This window comes from Macrotis lagotis, chromosome X (assembly GCF_037893015.1).
Source record: "Macrotis lagotis isolate mMagLag1 chromosome X, bilby.v1.9.chrom.fasta, whole genome shotgun sequence".
Classification (NCBI taxonomy): Eukaryota; Metazoa; Chordata; class Mammalia; order Peramelemorphia; family Peramelidae; genus Macrotis; species Macrotis lagotis.
The window spans coordinates 122,504,862-122,530,064 of NC_133666.1; the positions used below are offsets into that span (position 1 = coordinate 122,504,862).

At 35.9% G+C, this 25,203-nt stretch overlaps 1 protein-coding gene and 1 long non-coding RNA gene across 2 annotated transcripts in view; one reads left to right on the top strand and one right to left on the bottom strand.

The window, feature by feature from the left end:
• Nucleotides 1-22,427, bottom strand: part of TMC7 (transmembrane channel like 7) — a 78,091-nt gene extending 55,664 nt beyond the window's left edge. The window contains exons 1-2 of the mRNA XM_074208180.1: nt 22,244-22,427; nt 852-1,098 (exon numbers count right to left, since the gene is read on the bottom strand). Of these exons, the coding sequence (XP_074064281.1) occupies nt 852-1,098; nt 22,244-22,298 (302 nt within the window). The 5' untranslated portion in view covers nt 22,299-22,427. The remainder of the gene's footprint in view (nt 1-851; nt 1,099-22,243) is intronic.
• A 17-nt stretch (nt 22,428-22,444) lies between these two features.
• Nucleotides 22,445-24,273, top strand: LOC141503059 (uncharacterized). Its single transcript, XR_012472753.1, has 3 exons — nt 22,445-22,622; nt 23,296-23,443; nt 24,097-24,273. It is a non-coding gene; the product is annotated as an uncharacterized LOC141503059 (long non-coding RNA).
• Nucleotides 24,274-25,203: the final 930 nt, after the last annotated feature.

The following is a 25,203-nucleotide window of genomic DNA, read 5'->3' on the forward strand; positions in this document are numbered from 1 at the left end:
TGATAGATGCCACTAAGAAAGTACCTGATGCTCTGTCAAGTAAGAGGGAGACTATATTAAAGAAAAATCAGCATGGGGGCAATGATCAACCTTGATGGACTTGCTCATTCCATCAGTGCAACAGTCAGGGACAATTTGGGGCTCTCTGAAATGGAGAATACCATCTGTATCCAGAGAAACAACTGTGGAATTTGAACAAAGACCAAGGACTATTACCTTAAATTTAGAAAAAAAAAACCTGATATGTTATTGTCTGATCTTGCCATTTCTTATACTTTATGTTTCTTCCTTAAGGATATGATTTCTCTCTCATCACACTCAATTTGGATCAATGTATACCATGGAAACAATGTAAAGACTGACAAATTGCCTTCTGTGTGGGGGTGGGGGGAGGGAAGTAAGATTGGGAGAAAATTGTAAAACACAAAATAAAGAAAACTTTAATAAAGAAAAAAACAAAAAAAAATTTAAAAAAGAAAGAAAAATCAGGAAAAAAAATTTATAATCTTACTTAATACTTATAAATCATTAAGGAAGTAAACCTTTATTAAATATTTACTTCATATCAAGAAAAAAAGCAAAAAAAATCCCTACCCTTATATTTAACATATTTCTTCATTAGTCAAAATTAATCAAAAGTTTCTAAGCACAGATATAGAGCTTGATAGGGTAGGTGCTTAATAAATGCTGACATTATTTCCTGAGGGCAGGGTCCATGACTTATATTCTTATAATCCCCATAATTTAAGTGGTAGGAGCTTAATGAATATTTGTTGAATGAATCTTCACACCCCACCACATTAGCTCTTAACATGCTCTGCATGAACCTGAAATATCACTGTGGACCAAACCTTAGTCTCCTCTTCTCAGAGATATTCAGCGCATATTTTCTGATGGACTGGCTCCCAAGGTGTTCCCTCTCAAATCTTCCTTTATCCGAATAGGGCTTGCTTTCAGAACTGGCTGGCTTCAGCAAAGTGCCCCCTGATTTATCCCTCGTAGCAATGGAAGTCCTCCTGCGAACAATGGACCGGTAACTGGGCAGCTCTTGAAGGAAGTTAAAAGTTGTTGAAGTTAACATGTTGAAATCTAAGGTTTCTGTGGAACACAAAGGAAGAGAAAATATCAACATCAAATGGGCAGTAACATCTGGGGCATCATCATAATAAAATAGCAGGTCAATTAGGCCATACTCATCTTCCTGAGAGCAAATCTGGCCTCAGATGCTTACTAGCTAGGTAACACTAGACAAGTCTCAATATTATTTCCTTCAGTTTCCTCATTGATAATGAGCATCTACTAGATGGTACAGTGGATAGAATGGCAGGCCTAAAGTCATAAAGACTCATCTTCTTAAGTTTGAATCTTGCTGCATTAACTTACTGAGTGAATTCATATTGATCTCTTTTAACTGGTTTATTGGGAAGGAAGAAATAAACAATAAAATCATTTGTAGAAGAAGCAATAATCACAACAATAATAAAAGCATTTACAGGGTGCTTAAAAGTTTACATGAGGTCATTTGGTCCTCACAACAATCCTAGGTGCTTATTGTAACCATTTTACAGGGTGCAATAGTTGGCATAGTGGATTGAGCACAGCCCTGGAGTCAGGAAGACCTGAGTTCAAATCCTACCTCAGACATTTAATACTCGGTTATTTTACCTTGGGCAAGTCACTTAACCCTATTGCCTTGCAAAAACCAACACAATAAAATATTTTTTAAAAATAACCATTGATAAACCCAAAGAGTCAAGCTTCTGGGATAAGAACTCAGTCTTCTGGAAAAACTGGAAGACAGTATGGCAAAAACTAAAATTAGACCAATATCTCACACCCTATACCAAGGTAAAGTCAAAATGGGTGTAGGATTTAGACATATAAGACAGTATTATAAGCAAATTAGGAGAACAAAGAATAGGTTTACCTGTCAGATCTATAGAAAGGGAACAAAGAAGAGATCAAGAACATTATAAAACAAATTGGATATTTTTCACTATATTAAATTTAAAAGCTTTTGCACAAACAAAACCACTATAACCAAGATCAAAATGAATGTAGTAAATTGGGAAACAAGTTTTACAACTAGTTTTTCTTACAAAGGATTCATTTCTAAAATACATAGAAAATTGAATCAAGTTGGGGCGGCTAGGTGGTGCAGTGGATAGAGCACTGGTCTTGGAGTCAGGAGTAACTGAGTTCAAATCTGGTCTCATACACTTAATAATTACCTAGCTGTGTGGCCTTGGGCAAGCCACTTAACCCCATTGCCTTGCAAAAACTAAAAAAAAAAAAAAATTGAATCAAGTTTATAAAAAAATCAAGTCATTTTCCAATTGACAAATGGTCAAAGAATATGCAAAGGCAATTCTCAGATGAGGAAATCAAAGCTATCTATACTCATATAAAAAATTGCTCTAAATTATTATTGATTAGAGAAATGCAAACTAAAGCATCTCTGCAGTACTGCCTCACGCTTCTCAGATTGGCCAATATGACCAGAAAGGATAATAATCAATGCTGGAGGGGATGTGGGAAATCTAGGACACTAATGTATTGTTGGTGGAGTTGTGAACTGATCTGATCTTTCTGGAGAGCAATTTGGAATTATGCCCAAAAGACAATAAAAATGTGCATACCATTTGATCCAGCAATACCACTACTGGGTCTGTATCCTGAAGAGATCATGAAAAAGGGCAAAAATCACACATGTACAAAAATGTTCATAGCAACTCTGTTTATAGTGGCAAAGAATTGGAAATTGAGGGGATGTCCATCAATTGGGGAATGGTTGAACAAGTTGTGCCATATGTATGTGATAGAACACTATTGTTTTATAAGAAATAATGAGGGGTTGGATTTCAAAAAAGCCTGGAAAAACTTGCCTGAATTGATGCTGAGTGGGATAAGCAGAAACAGAAGAACACTGTATACCTTAACAACAACATGGGATGATGATCAACCTTGATGGACTTACTCACTCCATCAGTACAATAATTAGAGACAATTTTAGCGGATCTGTGATAGAGAATACCATCTGTATTCAGAGAAGGAATGTGGAGTTTAAACAAAGACCAAAGACTATTATCTTCAATTTTTAAAAGTTGTCTTATTATGTTTTACATAATTTTGCTATCTCTAATGTTTTCTTTCTTCCTTTTGGATCTGTTTCTTCTCTCAACACATTCAATTTTGATCTGTGCATATCATTGAAGCAAATGTTAAGACTATATCAGTTTGCCTTCTGTTGGGGAGAGAAGGGGGACAGGGAGGGAGGGAGGGAGGGTGAAAAACTGTAAAATTCAAAACCTTGCAAAAAAAAATGATTGATAGAAACTACCCTTGTAGGTAATTGGAAAACAAAATATTTATATAATTTAAAAATAACCATTTTACAGATGACAAAAGTAAGTTCAAAGAGATTAATTGACTTGCCCAAGGTCATATATCTAGTAAATGATTGTCTGGGATTTGAGTTCAAGTCTCTCCTGACTCCATCTACAATTCCCTATCCACCACTCCATGATGTACTATCCAAAAAGGAAATGGGGATCTCATTATACACCATAACCAGTCTTGGGGGGGAAATGACATTTCTCTGGGTCAGTGACAAAGTTATATTGATTTCATTCAATTTGCTTATTGGGGGGCAGCTAGGTGGCATAAGTGGATAAAGCACCGGCCTTGGAGTCAGGAGTAACTGGGTTCAAATCCGGTCTCAGACACTTAATAATTACCTAGCTGTGTGGCCTTGGGCAAGCCACTTAACCCCATTTGCCTTGCAAAAAAAAAAAAAAACCTAAAAAAATTTGCTTATTGGGATAGAAGATGGAACAGTAAACTAATACAGTAGTCCTTTAGAACTGTGTAAGTCTACTGGTGGAGTTTACAATAATAGTAACTAGTAAAAATATCTCATTTTTTACTTTAAAGCTTGCTAAATGCTTTTTTAAACCCTCCTATGAGGGAAGTTGTAAAAGGATCATTAGCCCCATTTTATTAAGTTGACTGAGGTTCTGAAAGTTAAATTATTTCCCCATGATCACACAACACAGGTAATGTTCTAGAGGAATGTTTGTAATCTAGGTCTTCTGCAAAGCTAAGCTATCTACACTACACTGCTCTCCATAATATTTCCTGTGGTGTCCAGGCTCCTGGACTGCCTGTATGACCTTGATAACTGTACTTAACATCATTTGTTTCTCATCTGTCAAAGATAATCAATTCTTTTTTTTGTTGGGGGTTTTTTTGCAAGGCAGTGGGGTTAAGTAGCTTGGCCAAGGTCATATAGCTAGAGAATTAAGTGTCTGAGGCCAGATTTGAACTCAAGTCCTCCTGATTCCAGGGTAGTTGTTCTACTACTGTGACACCTAACTAATTGTTTAATTGATTTTTCAGAAACTTGGGAATCAATAAACAGTATTATATATATATATATATAGAGAGAGAGAGAGAGAGAGAGAGAAAGAGAGAGAGAGAGAGAGAGAGAGAGAATGATCACATTGTTATAAAAAAAAAGCAATACTAAACATCAGAACTTGGATCAAATGCATCAACCAACCAGATATAAATAATGAAATCATATCTCACCTGACATATGGGTAGTGGCCCATATGTATGTATATCTAAAATTAGGCATATTTGGTCAGACCCTAGATTAGTTTGGTTTATCTAACTGTACTTCTTTGTTACAAAGAAGTGTTTATTTGGGGGATGAGAGCAAAAGGCTATTGGGAGAAGCATTACTAGAAAATTAAAAGGGAAAAAAATCAATACCATATTTTTTTTTAAAGATTGAGATAAGATATATAAAACACTATGGAAAGCAAAAAAACAAAACCAACTAGATAAATACATGCTGCTGTTATTCCTTTTCAAAATCATAGTCATGAATCAACTAAGGACTTAGAGAGTCTTTTCTGAAAATCCAAGCACCAAGCTTTCTTTTAGCTGGCACATTGAGACATAATCATACTTAGCAGCTGGCGCTGTTGCCTGGCATGACAAACACACAAAAGTGAATTGTGCTCTGTCTGGTCCCTTTGCTACAAAAAAAAGGAGCACAAGCTTGCTCCATAATGGGCCAAGCAGTCACTTCCCTACATCTCATGAAACAAAAGAGCTTTATTAACAAAAAACAGAAGTCTTTACGTTGAGCAAGAGCTACTCAACAACCATTTTCTCCATCAGAAACAAAAAATAGCTTTCCCTCTCCAAATTTCACTGTAAAAAGGCAAGGTGGGGAAACCTTCAAAGTTTCTATTATAAAAGGAAAGGAATGAAACACTTTTCCTTCTACTTGAAGGCAAGAAGTGTTTGGCCTTTATTTTTATCCCCAGCACTTTAGCATGTGACTGGCAAATAGAGAGCATGTGATAAATGTTAATTAGCTGCTTAACTATCATATTTAATAAACTTATTATTATAAAAATTTAAATAATTAATAGTTAATAAATAAATATGATTTTTCAGATGAAGACCTTGAAGGCCAGAGAAATGGAACCAGTAACACATAAAAAGTAAGACTGTAAAGGTATTATGTATTGCGGAGGATTAAATTGGGAGTAAACTGGAAGTTTATATGAATTTCTATATGTATATGTTTATACACATATCTATTTATATGTTAAAACAATATATAGCTATATATTTTTTCTTTAAAGTTACCAATAAAGCTGAAATTATGAGCCAGATCATCTGACACCAAAGTCCAAACCTCTCTTAACCTTTTTTGGAGTTGATTATTGTTACCTGGTTTCTGCCATTATATTTTCCCACAATCTTCAACACCATGACCATCCCTTCTACCCCAAAATAAGGAAATGAAATTAAAGTGAATTTCAACAATTTGACAAAATCATTTGAGGCAATTCTACAAAAGATAAACAAAGGACATAAAGGTACTGAAAAAAATTCAAGCTATCAAAAAATATATGAAACATGCTCCAAATTAATAATAAGGAAAATGCTAATTAACTCTGAAGTTCTACCTTATACCCATCATATTGACAAAGATGACAGAAAAGGAAAATAACTATTGTTGTAAGGGTTCTGAGAGAGAACAGGAACAGGAATGCACTGTTGATGAAAATCTGAATTTGTCTAAGCATTGTAGAAAGCAATTTGGAACTCTACCCAAAAGTCACAAAATATCACAACTAGGTTTGTACTTCAACAGGATCAGGGAATGAGGGAAAAGGATCCATATATATATATATAGAAAAGTATTTATTGAAGAATCTTTTTCTCAAAGCAAAGAACTAAAATAAAGAGGGTGCCCATCAAGTGAGAGATGAAGAAATATATGCTATGTAAATGTATGAAATATTTTTCTGTATTAAAAAAACAGCAAAAGGGATAGATTCAGAGAAGCCTGAGAAAACATTTGTAAATTAATGTAAAAAAGCAGAATCAGAATAACAATGTCTATAATAGATATAACACTATAAACTTTGTAAAAAAAACAAATTTGAAGGAAATAGGGACTCAAAGTAATGAACAAGAAGCTCTGTGTTAAACACAAAGTAAGAACTTAGTAAAAAATTGTTTTTGCTTTTGAAATGACATAAAATTAATTTTAACAATAGATTTACCTTTCTCATGTTTCAAATTTTTATTTTCCTGAACTTCTATTTGATAGGGGGAAAGGGATAAAGAGATTCTTGAAGCTAACAGGGGGGTGAACAAATCATAATATTTTATGTTCATTTCAAATTCTAGACTTCTTAAAAGGATAGTATGATAGAAAGTGCACACGGGTTCGAGATCTCTAGCTTGAATTATTTTGAGATATTGGGTTGATCATTTAGTTTGTCTCACCTCATAATGTTAAAGATAAGGAATTTGGATGACATAGTTTCTAAAGCTCTTCCATTTCTCAAAGCTAATACAGATATTATTTTAAATGCTTTATTACAAAATTAACATTGAATATCAAAAAAAACTAAATGTACTTTGTGGATTATATATATATATACACAGTCTTTTAATTTATTAAAATTTTAACTTGAATAAAGATTTTTGGGATACTACATTTAATTTCATTGTATAAATTATCATAGGATCCCCTATTCATTCATTCTTACTCACTTTTTTTATGTCTAGTTCATATGTACTATATTATAGGAGAGTTCTGTTTTTTTCCTCATCATTATTTTATAAAGTACTTTTAAAATTACCATATTTGGGGCAGCTAAGTAGTGCAGTGGATAGAGCACTAGCCCTAGAGTCAGGAGGACCTGAGTTCAAATTTGACCCCTGACACTTAAATACTTCGCTGTGTGATCTTGGGCAAGTAACTTAACCCCATTGCCTTGCAAAAATAAAAAAAAAATTCCATATATTCCTCATACTTGTTGATTTGAATTATCTTATATATCACATGAATATACCACAATTTATTTAACCATTCAGTCATTGCTAATCATCTAAATAGCTTTCAGCTTGAGTATGTGACTTAAACAGAAATTCACTTTTTGATTTTTTATGACATAGCGTAAATTCCCCAACAATAAAATTTTTGAGGTAAAGCCAATATTATCCCTGACTGACAGATGAAGAAACTGAAGTGGCTTAGAAGCAGAACCAAGACAAGAATCCGAATCTCCTGACTGTCCAATGCTTTTTAATCCCATTATAATGAAGCATTGGTCATAGGTCACCCACAGAATGATTACATCATTCTTAAGCTATGGTCTCATAAGATCATAGACTTCTAGATTTGATAATGAATCTTTGAAAGGGGTTTAGCTCATTAGGTACCTAGTTCAAAAGAAATCTAGGCTGAAAAAAACTTAAATGATTTTACTAATATCATATGCATAGTAATTAACAGAAAGGAGATTTTAAACCATCCCTGATTCTGAATTCACTGTTCTTTCAGTTTTAACACATCTTTACCCCTATGACTGATATGGAAAAGCCATCACATTATTCTTCTCTTCAGATATCCAGAACCTATTATCTTCCATGTAGTTGGAGATTAAAGAGTGCTTCTTGAATGAATGAATTTAGCAGTTAAGATGCCCAGAGGTATAAAGTTGTGTATCCCCTTTGAACCGGCAATACCATTAAATCTATATCCCAAGAGATAAAGAGGGGGAAAAAAAAGGGAGTAAGAACCTATTTTTTTAGGGTTTTTTTTTTTTGCAAGGCAAAAGGGGTTAAGTGGCTTGCCCAAGGCCACACAGCTAGGTAATTATTAAGTGCCTGAGACCGGATTTGAACCCAGGGCCAGTGATTTATCCACTGCACCACCTAGCCGCCTCCTAAGAACCTATTTTAAAAATATATATATTTTTAACAGTTTTTTTTTTTGTAGTAGCGGAGATGCCCAACAATTGAGCTAAACAAGTTGTGGTATCAGTATTGTAATGAAATATTATTGTGCAAGATATGACAAGCAGAATGATTTCAGAAAAAAACTAGAAAGATTTATGTGAACCAATATAAACTGTAGTGAGCAGAACTAGAACATCCTACACAGTATCAGCAATTTTCCTTCCTTCCTCCTTCCCTCATTCCCTTCTTTCCTTCCTTCCTTCCATCTTCTTGAACAAAGTGACTAATATACAAAGGTTTTATATGATTGCACAAAATAACTTCTCATCTCAGGGAAGGGGAAATACAATTTGGAACTCAAAACTTTGTCAAAAAAAAGCTATAATTTGCTTTTACTTGTAATTGGGGGGAAAATATTGCTTTGAAAAAGGAAAATATAAAGTAAAAATTTTTTAACAAGACTTAAAAAAAGAAAAGAGTCTGGCCATTTGGATTATCTTTTTTTAAATTTATTTTTATTAAAGATATTATTTGAGTTTTACAATTTTCCCCCAATCTTGCTTCCCTCCCCTCCCACAGATAGCATTCTGTCAGTCTTTACTTTAGTAGTTTCCATGTTGTACCTTGATCCAAATTGTGTGTGATGAGAGAGAAATCATATCCTTAAAGAGAAGAGAATTCTCAGAGGTAACAAGATCAGACAATAAGATATCTGTTTTTCTTCTAAATTAAAGGGAATAGTCCTTGCACTTTGTTCAAACTCCATAGCTCCTTATCTGGATACAGATGGTACTCTCCTTTGCAGACAGCCCAAAATTGTTCCTGATTGTTGCACTGATGGAATGAGCAAGTCCTTCAACATTTGGATTATCTTGAAGTTTTAATAGAATAGGGAAAACTGAAGATGGGTACTAAAAGTTTGAGGACTGATTAAAAAGTGTTGACCTCCTGAAGGGGAGATTCACCTTTAGTATAACTAATAAAGCACAAAGGACAAAAACCTCCTAGTAGGCCTGTCAGCTATTCAGTCTCATCCTAAATAGAAGGCCACTCTCCTCCTTGATGGAGAAATAGTTTTTCAGATTCCATCTTCTGATAGTGGAATGTTGAAGGACCACCGTTCCAAGCTGTACCTTTGGGGTTTTGGTTCCCTAAAAAGGAACCCCCCTGTCCTGTCCCACACACACACATACCTGTGCTCAGAGCTTAGAGAACTATAGATAAATGTGTATGTTAATCTAATTCTGATTTGCTCTTTCTTAAAGTCAAACCAGGAAGTTAACATTTATCCCTTATTAGGACAAACTCTTGATCATTAACATAATTAATCTAATTATTATTTTTAAGGTCAAATTCACAGAAGATCCTCTCCAAAGGTAAGAAAACAGAGGCAAAGGATAAAGATTACCTTGGAGACTTTAGATCACTTTTGGATATATTATGTCCTACACACACACACACACACACACACACACACACACACACACACACACAAAGACACAAAGACCATTCCCCCATTCAATAAAATACAGTGGCTTTCTATTTCCTCCAAGAGCAAATACAAAATGTTCTGTTAGGCATTCAAAAGCCCTATCTAATCTAGGCCCCTCCTACCTTTCCAGTTTTCTTATGCCTTACTCCTCCAACACATATTTTTTGATTCACTGAAACTGGTCTCCTGGTTATTTCAACAAACAAGACACATTTTTTCTTTCTGTTCTCATCCCCTCTCACTCCTCAAATCTGCCTACTTATCTCCCCAGCTTCTTTAAAATGACAACCAAAATGCCATCTACTACAAGATGCTTTCCCCTACTCTCTTATTTCTAGTCTTCCTTCTCAATTATTTCCTATTTATTCTGTGCATAGCTTGTTTGTACATAATTGTTTGCATGGTTTCTCCCCCATTAGATTGTGACCTTAGTTTAGGTCAACAGTCCTCATGCCACTTACCATGAAGACCATGACACACACACAAAAGTCAAAATCTAGAAGATCTGTAGATCTAGAACCCTGAACCTTATCCCCTAGGCTTTTTCTATGTCAGTTTCCAATGCCTGAGATGCTCTCCCCCTTCAATTTGAACTACTGACTCTCTAGCTTCCTTTAAATCACAACTAAAAATCTCATTTTCCACAGAAAACTTTCCCCAAACTCTCAATTGCAACATCTTTGTTGTTTCCTATTTATTATATATTTGGCTCATTTTGCATATCTGTTTGCATATTGTGTCCTCCAATAGATTATTCCCTCCTTGAGGGAAGGGTCTTTTGCCTCTTTTTTGTATCCCCAACACTTTGGCACAATTTCTGGAACTTAGTAGATGTTTATTGTAAATAAATAAATAAATAAAACTTAGTGTTTATTGATTAATTAAGAGAGTTGTTAGAAAGTTCTTTTTTTAAAAAAAAGAGGAGAGCTATAAGCACTTTGAAGTATTTAATGGCTGTGAAAGATACAGAACTACCTGAAGAAATGACAATAAGAATAATTAAATGTAGAGAATGAGGGGAATAATACAGATTTTCCTCTCCCTTTTCTTTCCATCTTCTATATCCTCTGGAACTTACTTTAAAAACTCTGCTCTTATACCACTCACTACTGGCTCTCTACCCTGAAGAGATTATGAAAAAGGTTAAAAACATCACTTGTACAAAAATATTCATAGCAGCCCTGTTTGTGGTGGCAAAGAATTGGAAATTAAGTGAATGTCCATCAGTTGGGGAATGGCTGAACAAATTGTGGTATATGTATGATATGGAACACTATTGTTCTATTAGAAACCAGGAGGGATGGGAATTCAGAGAAACCTGGAAGGATTTTCATGAACTGATGCTGAGTGAGATAAACAGAACCAGAAGCACATTGTACACCCTAACAGCAACATGGGGTTGAAGATCAACCTTAAATGCACTCACTCATTCCATCAGTGCAACAATATCTGAATTGTGGAATTTGAACAAAGACCAAAGACCTTTAATTTTAAAAAATAGGTAATGGGGAGGGGGGGCTAGGTGGCGCAGTGGATAGAGCACTGGCCTTGGAGTCAGGAGTACCTGAGTTCAAATCCAGCCTCAGAGACTTAATAATTACCTGTGTGGCCTTGGGCAAGCCACTTAGCCCCATTGCCTTGCAAACCCCCCCCCCCAAAAAAAGGTAATCTTATTATGTAATTTTGCTATCTTTTATATTTTATTTTTTTTTCCTTAAGGATATGATTTCTCTCTCATCACATTCAACTTAGATCAATATATACAATGTAAAGACTATCAGACTGCCTTCTGTGGGGGATGGGGGAGGGAAATTAGATTAGGAGGAAAATTATAAAATTCAAAAATAAATAAAAACTTTGCTCTTTTTTTTTGCTCTTTTTCCCACACTTAACAACTGCTCATTGATTCAAGGATTATTACCACTAATGTGCACATTTTGTAGATTATAGCATTAAACTTAAAAGGAAGCTAGCATTCCACAAACAAGACAAACAAGACTACTTTTACAAAGTCAGAATTCTCTTGTGTCTGGGTTAATTTCAGAACCCAATCCTATGCGAATCTGGCATGGTGCTAAATGTTGAAGGGCCTCAAATAGAAACGATGGTCTGTAAAAAGTAACTAAATTACAATAAAGATCAAGATATTGAAAACTCATTTCCCCTCTTTGATCCTCTTGGTTCTCATTTGGGGGGGGGGGGGTTATAAAAGAACTAGGAAGCTTCCTGAGCTTAATCCACTCTTCTATTGAACAAAACTGATTCCCACCATTCAGTGCTCACCACCACCATACTACACCCCATACACACACACACACACACACACACACACACACACACACACACACACACACACTCTCTCTCTCTCTCTCTCTCTCTCTCTCTCTCTCTCTCTCTCTCTCTCTCTCCTCCTTCCCTCTCTCTCTCTCTCCCCACAAAGGATGATTCGGAACAAAAAAAAAAAGATCAATTAGCACTGTCCAGACTGACTCAGAACCCAGTCAGGAAAAAAAAAATAAGCTCCCTAATGAGGAAAAATGATGGGATTGGCAGTCATCTGGTTGAGTGTTTAAACAGCCATGCAGAATGGTACTATTATTTTAAAAAAGAAGAAAATGGCTTAGATCCCCTTTAAGCTGAGAGAAAGAATAAAAGGCTTCAGGAGTGAAAAATGACTCAGATGGGTGAAGTTATGGGTAAGCATGAAAAATTACACAGCTTCAGTACAAGAACAAGTTCTTAAAATAAATTTCAATTTAACTCTTATTTAACATAGTTAGACCTTGAGATATGAATTTAATCTACATGAGAAAGAACAAAATGTCCCTATTAACCTTAGTGATCATAGACCCTGGAACTGAAAACCTCACATTAAATCTCATTCTTAGCCATAAAGTTTCATTAATCTTAAAATCTCAAGATTCCAACTCCTTTCTCCTATCCCATCCCTATCCCACCAAAAGAACAAAGTGATTTCAATTTTCTTTTTAATAATTCAAGATTACTGGGGCAGCTAGGTGGCACAGTGGATAGAGCACCGGCCCTAGAGTCAGGAGTACCTGAGTTCAAATCTAGCCTCAGACACTTAATAATTACCTAGCTGTGTGGCCTTGGGCAAGCCACTTAACTCCATTGCCTTGCAAAAGCTAAAACTATTAAAAAAAATTTCAAGATTACCGAAATTAAAACATTCTACTACATTCTTATTTGTGACCTTGAAAAAACTGGAAACAAAAAAATTCTACTTCAGCTAATTATGGGTCAAAGTTTTTGATAGTGCATTTTCGTGAATGATGAAAAAAAATTTAAGTGCTGTGTTCTGCTGACTATCCCAAGTGCAATCAATAAAACCAATAATAATAGTCAGTATAAGATAGTGCTTTAAGCTTTGTAAAATGCTTCACAATTATTTAATTCTCTCTGCAGGAGGCAGATGCTATCCCTACACCAATTTTACAGATAAGGAAAGAAGCAGACTAAGAATTTAAGTTTAAGTGACTTGTCCAATGTCACAAAGCTACTGCTTAGTCTATCTAAGCTGCTAGCAAGAACTAACAGCAAGATACAGAGTTGGTTCCAATATTGAAAAAACCAAGAATTATTGACTATATCGATAGCAAAAAAAATTGCTGTTTCAATAAATGTAGGGAAAGCATTTGACAAAATATGCCAATCATTTCTGTCAAAAAAAACCCACACTTTAGAAAAACACAGAGATAAATGTAGTTTTCCTTAAAATGATAAATAGCATCTATCTTAAATCAAGAGAAAGTATTATCTATAATGGGCCAACAAGATCACAGATAAAACAAGAATTTCCATTACTACCTTTACTATTCAATATTGTAGTAGAAATGTTTACAATAGTAATAAATCAAGAAAATGACAATGCAAGTAAAAAATGGACAATGAGGAAACAAACCTATCACACATTGTAGAGAACCCTAGAGTCAACTAAATCATTTGTTAGAGAACTCCAGTCATCTAAAAAACAAAACAAAACAATTATCTTCAACAGAGTAGCAAGATAAAAAGTTAACCCACTATTACCAACAAAACCCAACAATTAAAGATAGAGAAATTCCATTTAAAATAACTACAGGTAGCATAAAATACTTGGGAGTCTACTTGCCAAGACAGGAATTATATGAACATAAATAATTGCAAAACTCTCTCCACATAAATAAGGACAGATCTAAGAAATTCAAAAAATATTGACTATGTGTAGCCTGAGCCAATATAAATGACAATGCTGCCTAAATTAATTATTCAATTTCATACCAAATTATCAAAAAATTACTTTATACAGCTAGAAAAAATCATAACAAAATTTATCTAAAAGAAAAGGAAACAAATTTTAAAACAGGAAAAGGGAATAGCAGTACTACATTTCAAACTACCCTACAAAGCTATAATCATCAAAAATTTGGTACTCAGTAAGAAATAGAGGTTGATCAGTAGAACAGATTATGCACTCAATACATTAGAAGCAAATGAGTACAATAACCTAGTATTTTATAAACAAAATTTTCTGACTACTTAGATAAGAACTCACCATCTGACCAAAAACGGTTGGGAAAATTGGAAAAGAGTTTGGTAGAAACTAGGCAGAGACCTATATCTCATGCCATATACCAAGTAAAGGCACATAACTTAGAAATAAATGATGATATAAGCAATTACGTAAACCATGGAAGAAATTACTTGTCATATTTATGCACAGATCTAATCAGATGTTTTGGCTTTTATTTATTTGTTTGTTTATTTGTTTATTAGGTTTTTGCAAGGCAATGGGGTTAAATGGCTTGCCCAAGGCCACACAGCTAGGTAATTATTAAGTGTCTGAGGTCAGATTTGAACTAAGGTATACCTGACTCCAGGGCCTGTGCTCTGTCCACTGCACCACCTAGCCGCCCTGGCTTTTATTTTTCAAAGATCACAACAGGGGCAGCTAGGTGGCACAGTGGATAAAGCAACGGCCCTGGAGTCAAGAGTGCCTGGGTTCCAATGCGGTCTCAGACACTTAATTGCCTAGCTGTGTGGCCTTGGACAAGCCATTTTACTCCATTTGCCTTGCTAAAATCTTAAAAAAAAAAAGGAAAAGAAAAAGAAAAGAAGTGCCAAGTGTCTGAGATTGGTTTCCAACTCCTGACCTTCTGACTCCAAGGCTAGTGCTCTCTCCACTGATGCCCTAAAGATCTAATCAAAAGATTTCACATATCAAAACTTGTGAGTTTCAGTCAAAGCAGTTATTAGGGGAAATTTTATATCTCTAAATGTTTATGTGAATAAATTAGAGAAAGAGGAGATCAATGAATTGGGAATGCAATTTAAAAAAGCTAGAAAAAAAGAACAAAGTAATAATCCCCAATTAAATTCCAAATTAGAAATACTGAAAAAAATCAAAGGAGAAATTGATAAAATTAGAAGAAAACTTTTGAAATAATAAAACTAAGAACTGGTTTTATAAAAAAAAATTAAAATACATAAACCTTTGGTTAATCTGATTTTAAAAAAAAGAAAGATAAAAACCAAAATGTGTCAAAAATGAAAAAGGTGAAATCACCAACCAATGAGGAAGGAGTTAAAATAATAATTCAGAGCTATTTTGTCCAAGTTTGCCAATAAATTTGACAACCTAGGTGAAATAGATTAATATTTACAGAAATATAATTTGCCCAGATTGACAGAAGAGGAAATAAAATACTTAAATTCAGAAAATTTTCAAATAAAGAAATTGAAGAAGCCATCATTGAACTCCCTAAAGAAAAAATCTCCAGGAGCTGGTGAATTTACAAGTGAATTCTACCAAATATTTAAGGAACAAAAGAATCCTGCCAAATACTTTTATGATACCAACATGGTGCTGAAAACTAAACTAGGAAGAATCAAAACAGACAAAGAAACATTATAGACCAATTTCCCTAATGAATATTGATGCAAAAATTTTAAATAAAATTTTGCCCAACAGAAAACAGCAAGTTATCACTAAGATAAAACTCTATGATCGGATAGGAATTATACCAGGTGTGCAAAGATGGTTCAATATTAAGAAAACAATCAGCATAATTGATCATATCAATAGCAAAATCAAATCAAATGCTGAAAAAAGCCTTTGACAAAATACAGTATCTATTCCTTTTAAAAACTCTAGGGGGATGGCTAGGTGGTACAGTGGATAGAGCACTGGCCCTGGAGTCAGGAGTACCTGGGTTCAAATCCGACCTCAGACACTTAATAATTACCTAGCCGTGTGGCCTTGGGCAAATCACTTAATCCCATTGCCTTGCAAAAACCTAAAAAAAAAAACTCTAGGGAAAAATTAAAGAATAAAGGATTAAGTGGAGTTTTCCTTAAAATGATAAGCAATATCTTTCTAAAACCATCAACAAGTATTATATGTAAGAGGTGTTCCCAATAAGATTAGTGAGAGAAATGCAGATTAAAATAACTCTGAATACCACCTCACACCTTTGAGATTGACTAAAATGACAAAAAAGGATCCATGTTGGAGAGGATATGAGAAAACTGGAACACATAATGCACTGTTGGTAGAGTTGCAAACTGATCCAATCATTCCGGAGAACAATTATGGAACTATGCCCAAAGAGAAAAAAAAAGTATATACCTTTGGTCTAGTATGACTATAGGTCTATATACCAAAAAGATCATGAAAAGGGGAAAGGACCTACTTGCACAAAAATATTTATAGCAGCTTTTTGTAGTGGCAAAGAATTGGAAATTGAGGGGATGTCCATCAATTGTAGAATGGCTAAATAAACTATGGCATATGAATGTTATGGAGTGCTATTGTATTTCTGTAAGAAATCAAGAGCAGTGTGACTGCAGAAAAGCATGGAAAGACTTGCATGAACTGATGCTGAGTGAATTAACACTATTATGCACACTAATACCAACACTGTGAGATGATCAGCTAAGATTGATGCAATTCCTCTCAGCAGATCAGTGATCAAGGACAATCCTGAGAGACCTGCTAAGGAAAACGTCATTCACATTTAGAGGGAAAAAAAACAACTATGGATAGGAATGCTATAGAATAGAAATAGAATAGAAAAATACTATGTTTATTTTTTAGACTTCTTTTGTTTTTTCTGTCTTATGTTTTTCCTCCCTTAGTTCTTGTTCTTCTTTCACAGATTGACTAATGTAGAAATAAGCTAAACATTGATCTTACATGTACAACTTATATCAGAATATTTGCTGCCATGAGGAGGGGGGTAGGAAAATGAGGAACTCAAAAGCTTATAAAAGGATGAATGTTGAAAACTACCTTTGCATGGAATTGAAAAATAAATAAGAGGAAAAAAGAGATATGTTCACAAAAATAAAGTGGATCATTTTGATAACATAAAATTTAATTTTCTTTTTTTTTCTTTACAAGGCAAATGGAGTTAAGTGGCTTGCCCAAGGCCACACGGCTAGGTAATTATCAAGTGTCTGAGACGGGATTTGAACCCAGGTACTCCTGACTCCAAGGCCGGTGCTTTATCCACTACACCACCTAGCTGCCCCAAAATTTAATTTTCTACAAACAAAACTAATGGAGTTAAAAATTACAAAAAAGGCAAAAATTTTGTAGCAAGTTTCTCTAATAAAGGCCTAATTTCTCAAACATATAGGGATCTGATTTTCAAAAGTAAGAATTATTCCCCAATTGATAAGAGGTCAAAGGATATGAATAAGCAGTTTTGTGAGAAAAATAAATCAAAGCTGTCAAGAACCTTATGAAAATGCTATAAATCACTAATAATTAAAGAAGTGCAAGATTAAAACAATTCTGAAGTGCCATCTAGTACCCAATAGATTGCCTAAGATTTCAAAAATGGAAATAACAAATATGAAGGGAATGTGGGAAAATAAATATACTAATATACTGTTAGTAGAACTTGTGAATTAGTCCAACCATCTGGAAATTATTTGGGTCCATTCTCCAAAAGTTATTGAACTGTACATATCCTATGACCCAGTGATGGCATACTATACCCCAGTGAAATCAAAGAAAGAGGAATGACACAAATATTTACAAAACCATTTAGATCAGCTCTTTTTGTAGTAGCAAAGAACTGAAAGCTGAAGGAATGCCCAGCACTGGAGAATGGTTGAACAAGTTATAGTATATGAATGTGAAGAAACACTATTGTACTGTAAGAAATCATGAAGGGGATGGTTTCAGAAAAACCTGGGAAGGCTTATATGAACTGATGCAAATTGAAGTGAACAGAACAAGAAAAACATTTTACAGTTACAACAGTATTGTAAACATAATCAATTTTGAAAGATTTAGTAATCTGATGAACACGATGGCCCATCGCAATTTGAAAGGATTCATAATGAAATATACTATCAACATGTGATGTATTCTAAGTGCAGACTGAAGCATATTTTCTTGCATTTCTTTCTATTTTTTAAGTTATTTTTTGTTCTTGGATCATAGCTACTAAAGAAATTTGTTTTTGTAGGTCTCTATATATATTTTTGTAAAGGGTCTTATGCTTCCTACCTTCTTAGTAGGTAGGTAAGGGAGAAAATTGGGAACTGAAAAAACTGAAAAAGTTAAAACATTTTTTTAAAAAATTCTTACTTTTAAAAGAGTAAAGCTAAAAGTATTTAGAATTATTTAATAACTTGCATTTAAGATTTGCAACAATTTTCTTAATTGCTCCTCATAATATTCCTGGGAAGTAAGTGCTATTATTATTCTCAAATTACAGATGAAGAAATTGAGGCAAAAAGAGATTAAAAAGCCATCACCCAGTTAGTAAGTGAAAAGAGGCTACATTTGAACTCTAGTCTTCTCAACTCCAGGCCCAGTGCTCTATCCGTTCATTGTAACACCCAACTGCATTTGGAAATTTCTATAAACTCAGTTTTATTCTGTTCTTGAACAGAGAAATACTTGTTAATTGTTGTTTTAGTCTAGAATAGGAAAAAATTTAAATGTTATTTTAAAAAGTTCACTCATCCATTGCCATAATATGACTCTGAAACCTTCTCTTGCTAATTATAGCTCTCCAAGAATAAACCTACCACTTCATGACTTTTTCAACATTTTAAGACTTCTAATATTTGACCTTTCAGTTGCCATGTCATCCTGACCACTCTTTTCAAGACCTGCTTCATTTAATTAGTGTTCCTTTAGAGGTAGGACATTCAGAATTAAATATGACATTGTTGACATGACCTGAGCAAAGAAGGGCAGAAGGGTATGTTTCTTTTGTACTGTAGATTACGCTGGATTTGAAGGTAACTCTCCCCTACTCAGTAACTAGGTCTTCTCTCCATAAAGGATTTGTTTTGAAAAGTCCAACCTAGTCAAACTTCATGATATAGTTCTTTTTTTTAAGGTTTTTTGCAAGGCAAATGGGGTTAAGTGGCTTGCCCAAGGCCACACAGCTAGGTAATTATTAAGTGTCTGAGACCAGATTTGAACCCAGGTACTCTTGACTCCAGGGCCGGTGCTTTATCCACTGTGCCACCTAGCCTCCCCTCATGATATAGTTCTTACCATGTGCTAAGAACTTTACAAATTTTATTTGATGCTCACAACTACCCTGTGGTTTGGCTGCTATCCTACACTATTTTACAATTGAAGAAAGTGAAGCAAAGAGAGGTTAAGTGATTTGCCCCCAGTTACTTATTAAGTGTTGAATGCTGGATTTGAACTAAGGTCTTCCTGACTCTGATCTACTTAGTTACCACCTAGATCATGCTAGACTATTTGTGTCACTGAGTTTGGAAACTAGTTTGAAGCCTCTAAATAGAAACTTACATTTCTTTCTCTTAAATTTTTTCCTGTAATCCATCTTTTCAGGAATAGCTAAACAAATTTTGGTACATAAATTTAATAAAATATGACTAAATTGTACAAAAAGATGACTATGATCAAAAAAGCAGAGAAGCTTAAGAAGACTCCTATAAACTTATTTATGCAAAGTGAAAAATAAGTTGAATAATTATTGCAATGTAAATGGGAAAAAATAACCACAAAATAATATGGAATATGTCCAAATTTGTAATATAATCAAACTCAATCCCAGAGAATGGATAGAAAAAAGCACATCTGCCATTCTTCTTTGCAGAGGTGGGTATAGAAACTACATATAAAGGAGTTTTCTGATATTAGTTTTACTGAACTGCTCGCTCTCTTTTTATTCTTTTATTTGTGGGATGACTCTGGAAAGAAAAAGGATTCATTGGAAAATACAAATAATATGAAATAAAAAACTTATCAATAAAATTTTTAAATACTCCATCCCATTAGCTTCACTCCAGGGGTCTCAAGCTGAGAGAAACATGGAATAATGCAATAAAGTGGAAAAGAAACATGGATGTGGATGGAGTCATTTAAGCTCTACGGACCCCTACTGAGAAAAATGAGAGCAATGAAGTAGAGGATCTAACTTCTAAGATATATTCCAAATCATTGACCTTTACTTGTAGTCAGTTTCAGGGACAGCCAAATATTCTTTTGGTCCTCAGTCCTAAAGACAATTTCTTGCTCAGTTCGCATTTCTTTTTTTTGAGAAGTCAATAGGCAACCTTAGTAAGCAGATTCTAATCAAATTGAAGACCCTGTTCTACAGGAATACAAGCCCACCTCAAGTGCCAGGAAACATATGCCTAACCTTCTGGTTATTGAGCAGATACTATATCTGAAGAATCAGGTCTTTTTTCTTTCCAAAATACACTAATGAATCATATTAAAAATCAACCATACCCACACATAGGCAGTGATAATAGTGAGTAAAGCAATAGTTAAGCTTTATAGATAATCAATTCCTTGCTAAAATCAGTTTCAGTGATATGAGATTATATACTCCTGCTTGTCAACATTACTGTAATAATGATAATAATAATATCACATCATTATAGTTTTAAGATTTACAAACTCTTCCTTTACCCTTCCTTCACCCAGTTCTCTGAAATGTACATCATGCATAACTATCCCCATTTTTAGAGATGAAAAAACTGAGCTTCAAAAGAGGTGAACTGTCCATGATCACACAGCCACTGAATTATCAGAATCAATGTTCTATCCACTAAAATAAATGAAAAGTGAAAAGATTTGAGAGGCTACCATTCTAATATCTTTAAATATCATGTTTAAATTTTTACTACATACTTATTTTCTACAGGGCAAATAGAACACAAAATAGAATCACCTTTACCATAAAATTAGTGAATTTTCCTAAACAGTAACAGGAATAATTAAAAACTAGCAAAAACTCAATTATATTTAATTGAAACCCTTAAATCCCAGAAAAGCTGTGGCTCAGTGCCATCTCAGAGCTTTGTTATCCTTTGTTATTCCTTCTACTACCTTCCCCCCTTTCCTGCAGCTAAAATCTACCTCAAGTTGGGAAAGTGACAAACTCCAGATATATTTTGTATGAACATATGGTTATTTATGTAATCCCTCCCATTAGAATGTGAATTCCTTGAGAGCAGGAACTGTTTTTTTTTCCCCTTTCTTTGTATCTCCAGAGTTTAGCCTTGCCTAAAAACAATAACCACTTTAATAAATATTTGCTGACTGACTGCTCTGTCATTTAGTAATGTTTCTATGTCATTTTTAAAAAATGATGCTGCTCAGAATTACTGGACATTAACAGTACTATTTAGTCATTTTGAATAAGTAGTTTATGTAAAGGGGAAATTTTCTCACTAGGATAAACTGAGATAAACTTGCAAATTAAATACCTAGCAAGATACTACATTTCTTGTAACTAATCTTGGCTAGCAAGATTTCAAAATGTTGGGCGACTCCCCAGAAATCTCCCAAAACTTTTTCATAAATATCGAGATTGTGTATGGGGAAACCAATCCATGATTTTGCGGACAACTGGGTCGCTTCCGATCGTTCTAGTCAACCTCCTGTGTGGAGAATACTTTTATCTTAAACTCTTTATTAATGAGGATTTTTAGGATAGAAAAACAGGTCCAGAGTTAGTGACTTTTCTGACTGAGATTCCAGTTAGGAAAGGTGTGAGAGCTATGACTAGAGAATCCCAGCTCAATTTTCTTTGCCATCACTCCACGCTGCCTCCCTCCTAGCTCCAAGTTGGACATGGATGTTTTCATCCCACTAAGTTTTTCGGGAATGTAGCGCCCCGAAGAGGTAGGAACAGTTCAGCTACAAGACTGATCCCAAACTTCCCGATGGCTGGAGGGTCCAGACAAGTAGAGTTTAGAGTTCTTTTTTTTAAAATTCACGAGAGCCAAGTAGAGAGTGGAAGAGGGAGCTACAGCTTCCCGGGAGACTTCTGCGACCCCGAATCAAGGATCGTTCCCCCACCACCACCCCGCCGGGATCGCGCCCTTCCCCGGTTCCTGGGAACCAGTTGCGGCGGCGAAGGGAGCAGCTGCCCATTCTTTAGAGTCTGGTCCGGGAATCCCCCAGACGCTGAAGTGTAGCCCGGGCCCCAGCTCTCCCCATCTTCCTTGGCCTACCATCTCTGAAGCCGCCGTTCCAGGTCTGCTGGCCGGCAGAGCTCGTGTCACTCATGGCTGCGCGACTGGAAAGAGGAGCTGGAAGAGGAGAGAGAACAGGGCCAAGCAAAGGGGCGGCTAGCTCGGGCTGCGGCCCGGCCTGGGCTCCCAGCCGCAGGGATTCCAGGTTCCGGCCACCGACGTCACAGAGGCGGTGGGAGGGCACTAGATCTGGGCATTCGGAGGAGGGGCTGCGCTCCAAGATGGACTTTTGGTTGGCTCTGACTTAGAGGGCCCGAGCAGTCCCAGGCTTCCATTCCTGGAGATGCCTAGGTGCGTGGAGACAGCGCCATGCCTCCGGACTGCCGAGGCATTGGAACTCACCGACCTGTTGGGACAAGTTAGTAGGAAAAGAGGCGAGGGGTGAGGGGACTGGAGCCTTCAAGGCTCTTTGGTTTTGCACTGATGACTGTATTTGGAGAGGGAGCGGCAATAGGTAGATCGTTGCCTACTGTTCGGCCTGATGATTCTAGGATCATAGGTCTAGAGATGGAAGGGACTTCAAACATAATCAAGTCCAATCTCCTCCTCATTTTTTTTTTAACAGATTAGGAAGCTGAGGTCCGGGAAGAATAAGTAAGTGTCTTGCCCAAGATCACAAGTAAAAATCAAGAGATTTGAACCCAGATTCTATGAATTCAGTTCCAGTAAAAAAAAATTTTTTTTTGGTTTTTGCAAGGCAAATGGGGTTAAGTGGCTTACCCAAGGCCACACGGCTAGGTAATTATTAAGTGTCTGAGACTGGACTTGAACCCAGGTACTCCTGACTCCAAGGCCGGTGCTTTATCCACTGCGCCACCTAGCTGCCCAGTTGCAGTGAAATATTAGTTAATACTGAGAACCCCAGGCAAGCATTCATAAAATTATAGAATTCTAATTGTGATATATTACAGATTAATAGCTTAATCTCTCTCTCTCTCTCTCTCCCTCTCTCTCTGGATGTATCTGTATATCTCTGTGTGTATCTCTCTCCATTCCTCCCTCCCCTTCCTCTACCTGCTTCATGTGGCCAGAAAAGATACCAGAAAGGGGGCATGATGTATAAATACAAAAGCAGTGTAGCTGGTGAGAAATGGGGAGAAGGCTATGTTTTGGCTCACTCCTTAAAAGAACCCTTTGAAGTTTGTGGCTGTGCTCCACAGTCAAAGGTACTTGTGAAATGTGAGTACCGAGATTGATTTTAATCTTACAGAATAATATTTTCAATGAAGTAGTCATAGATTTAAAGCTGGAATACTTTTTAAGGGGTCAATGGAATAGAAAGAATGTATGTTATGATTGTATTTATTTTTTGAAAAACACCATGGTAGCCTTTTACCTCAAGACATATTTCGGTTAAGGGCTTTGAAGTTTGTCTTTTCAACTCTTAAAGTAGTAAAGATTTAAAAGACACCAATGAGTGAAGTTGAGCTTGGCTGAGTTTTTGATTAACTAAACTTTGGAAAGGTACCTCTCCCGGAATAGTCTGTAATTATTAGTGACCTAGAACGTCAAAGTATTTTCTGTATGTGTTAGGAAGTTATTTGATCACTATTGTCCAGAAGACTGATCAAGGGGAGAATTTGTACATCCAAAATAGCAGCTGACAGAGCTTGGAAGAGAGCCATTTCCTTTTTTAAATACTTTGATCTCCCAGTTTCTGTAGAGCATTCAGGACAGCTGTTGCTGGTCCCCTTCCAAAAAAAAAAAAAAAAGGGGACTTTGATCATGACTATGTGGATGACGTTAACAAAAACAGGATTTCTCCCAGAGTGAAACTATGACTTCTTAGAGTGGGTGTGTCGATATGTGTGTGTATGTTTTAATATTCTCAGGTTAAAGGCCAAAGACTATGCAAAACTCGAAACTGGAAACACACAGCTTCTATGAAAGAATCAAAAGTGTTTGACCTGGACACCTGTATTCTCTTGCAAATGCCTCTTTGTTATTGTTCCTGGAGCAAAAGAAGGAACAGATCAATAAATATATCAATAAACATTTATCAAAATGTCTACTAGTCAAGTGTTAAATGATGGGTATAGAAAAAGGGACAAAAGGACAGTTCCTTTCCTCAAAGACCTTACAGTCTAAGGGGGGAGAAAACATGCAAACAAATGTATACAAAGTAAAAAGAACCCAAGTCTACTCACCAATCTGAGTTTTTATGTAGTTTATGCCTGGGAGCTACTCTCATCCTCAATTTATCAATTTATCAGGACTTCTGCTACTTTGTCACTCCTCAGGGCTCTAAGGAACCCTTCTATGATTCGGGATTTCTTTCTAATGCTACTGTTCTCAACAGTTGACAATAAGTCTCAATTAGTTAGCCAGACATAATTCATCATTAGAAAGTAGTATTTACAAAGGTGGAATTGTTAGAATTGCTAGTACCAAATATCTCTCAAAAGTCTATGGCACCGGGGCGGAGTCAAGATGGCGACAAGAGTGGATCCTCTCTTAGGCGCTCTCTCATAAAACTTCTAAACTAAGGACCCTAACTAAAGTTTCAAGAGACAGAACCCACAGAAGGACCCAGTGAGGCAGTTCTCCAACACAAGGTAACCTGGAAAAAGAAAGTAGAAAGGCTCTACTCCCCGGGGCTGGAGGGGTGGCCTGCCAGAGGGGTGGCCCACCAGAGCTAAAGAACTTTAGTCTCCTGGAGGAAGCCCCAGGGCTCTAGAAGCCATGGTTCACAGCAGTGGGGGAATCTCCTGACCTACACCCAGGGAGCATCAGGCATAAATTGGGGGAACAGCAAGGGTGGGGGGGACCTCTGCTAGAGCTAGCACATGAAACCAAGCCCTCAGGGCACACAGCAAGCAGCATGGCCAAGGAAGTCCAGATCCAGGAAACATAAATAGGCATGCCCCCAGGACATGAGCCCATTGAACCTAGGGAGGGGAATGAAGAGAGAGACTGCAGAGCTCTATCCTCTGCCCCTG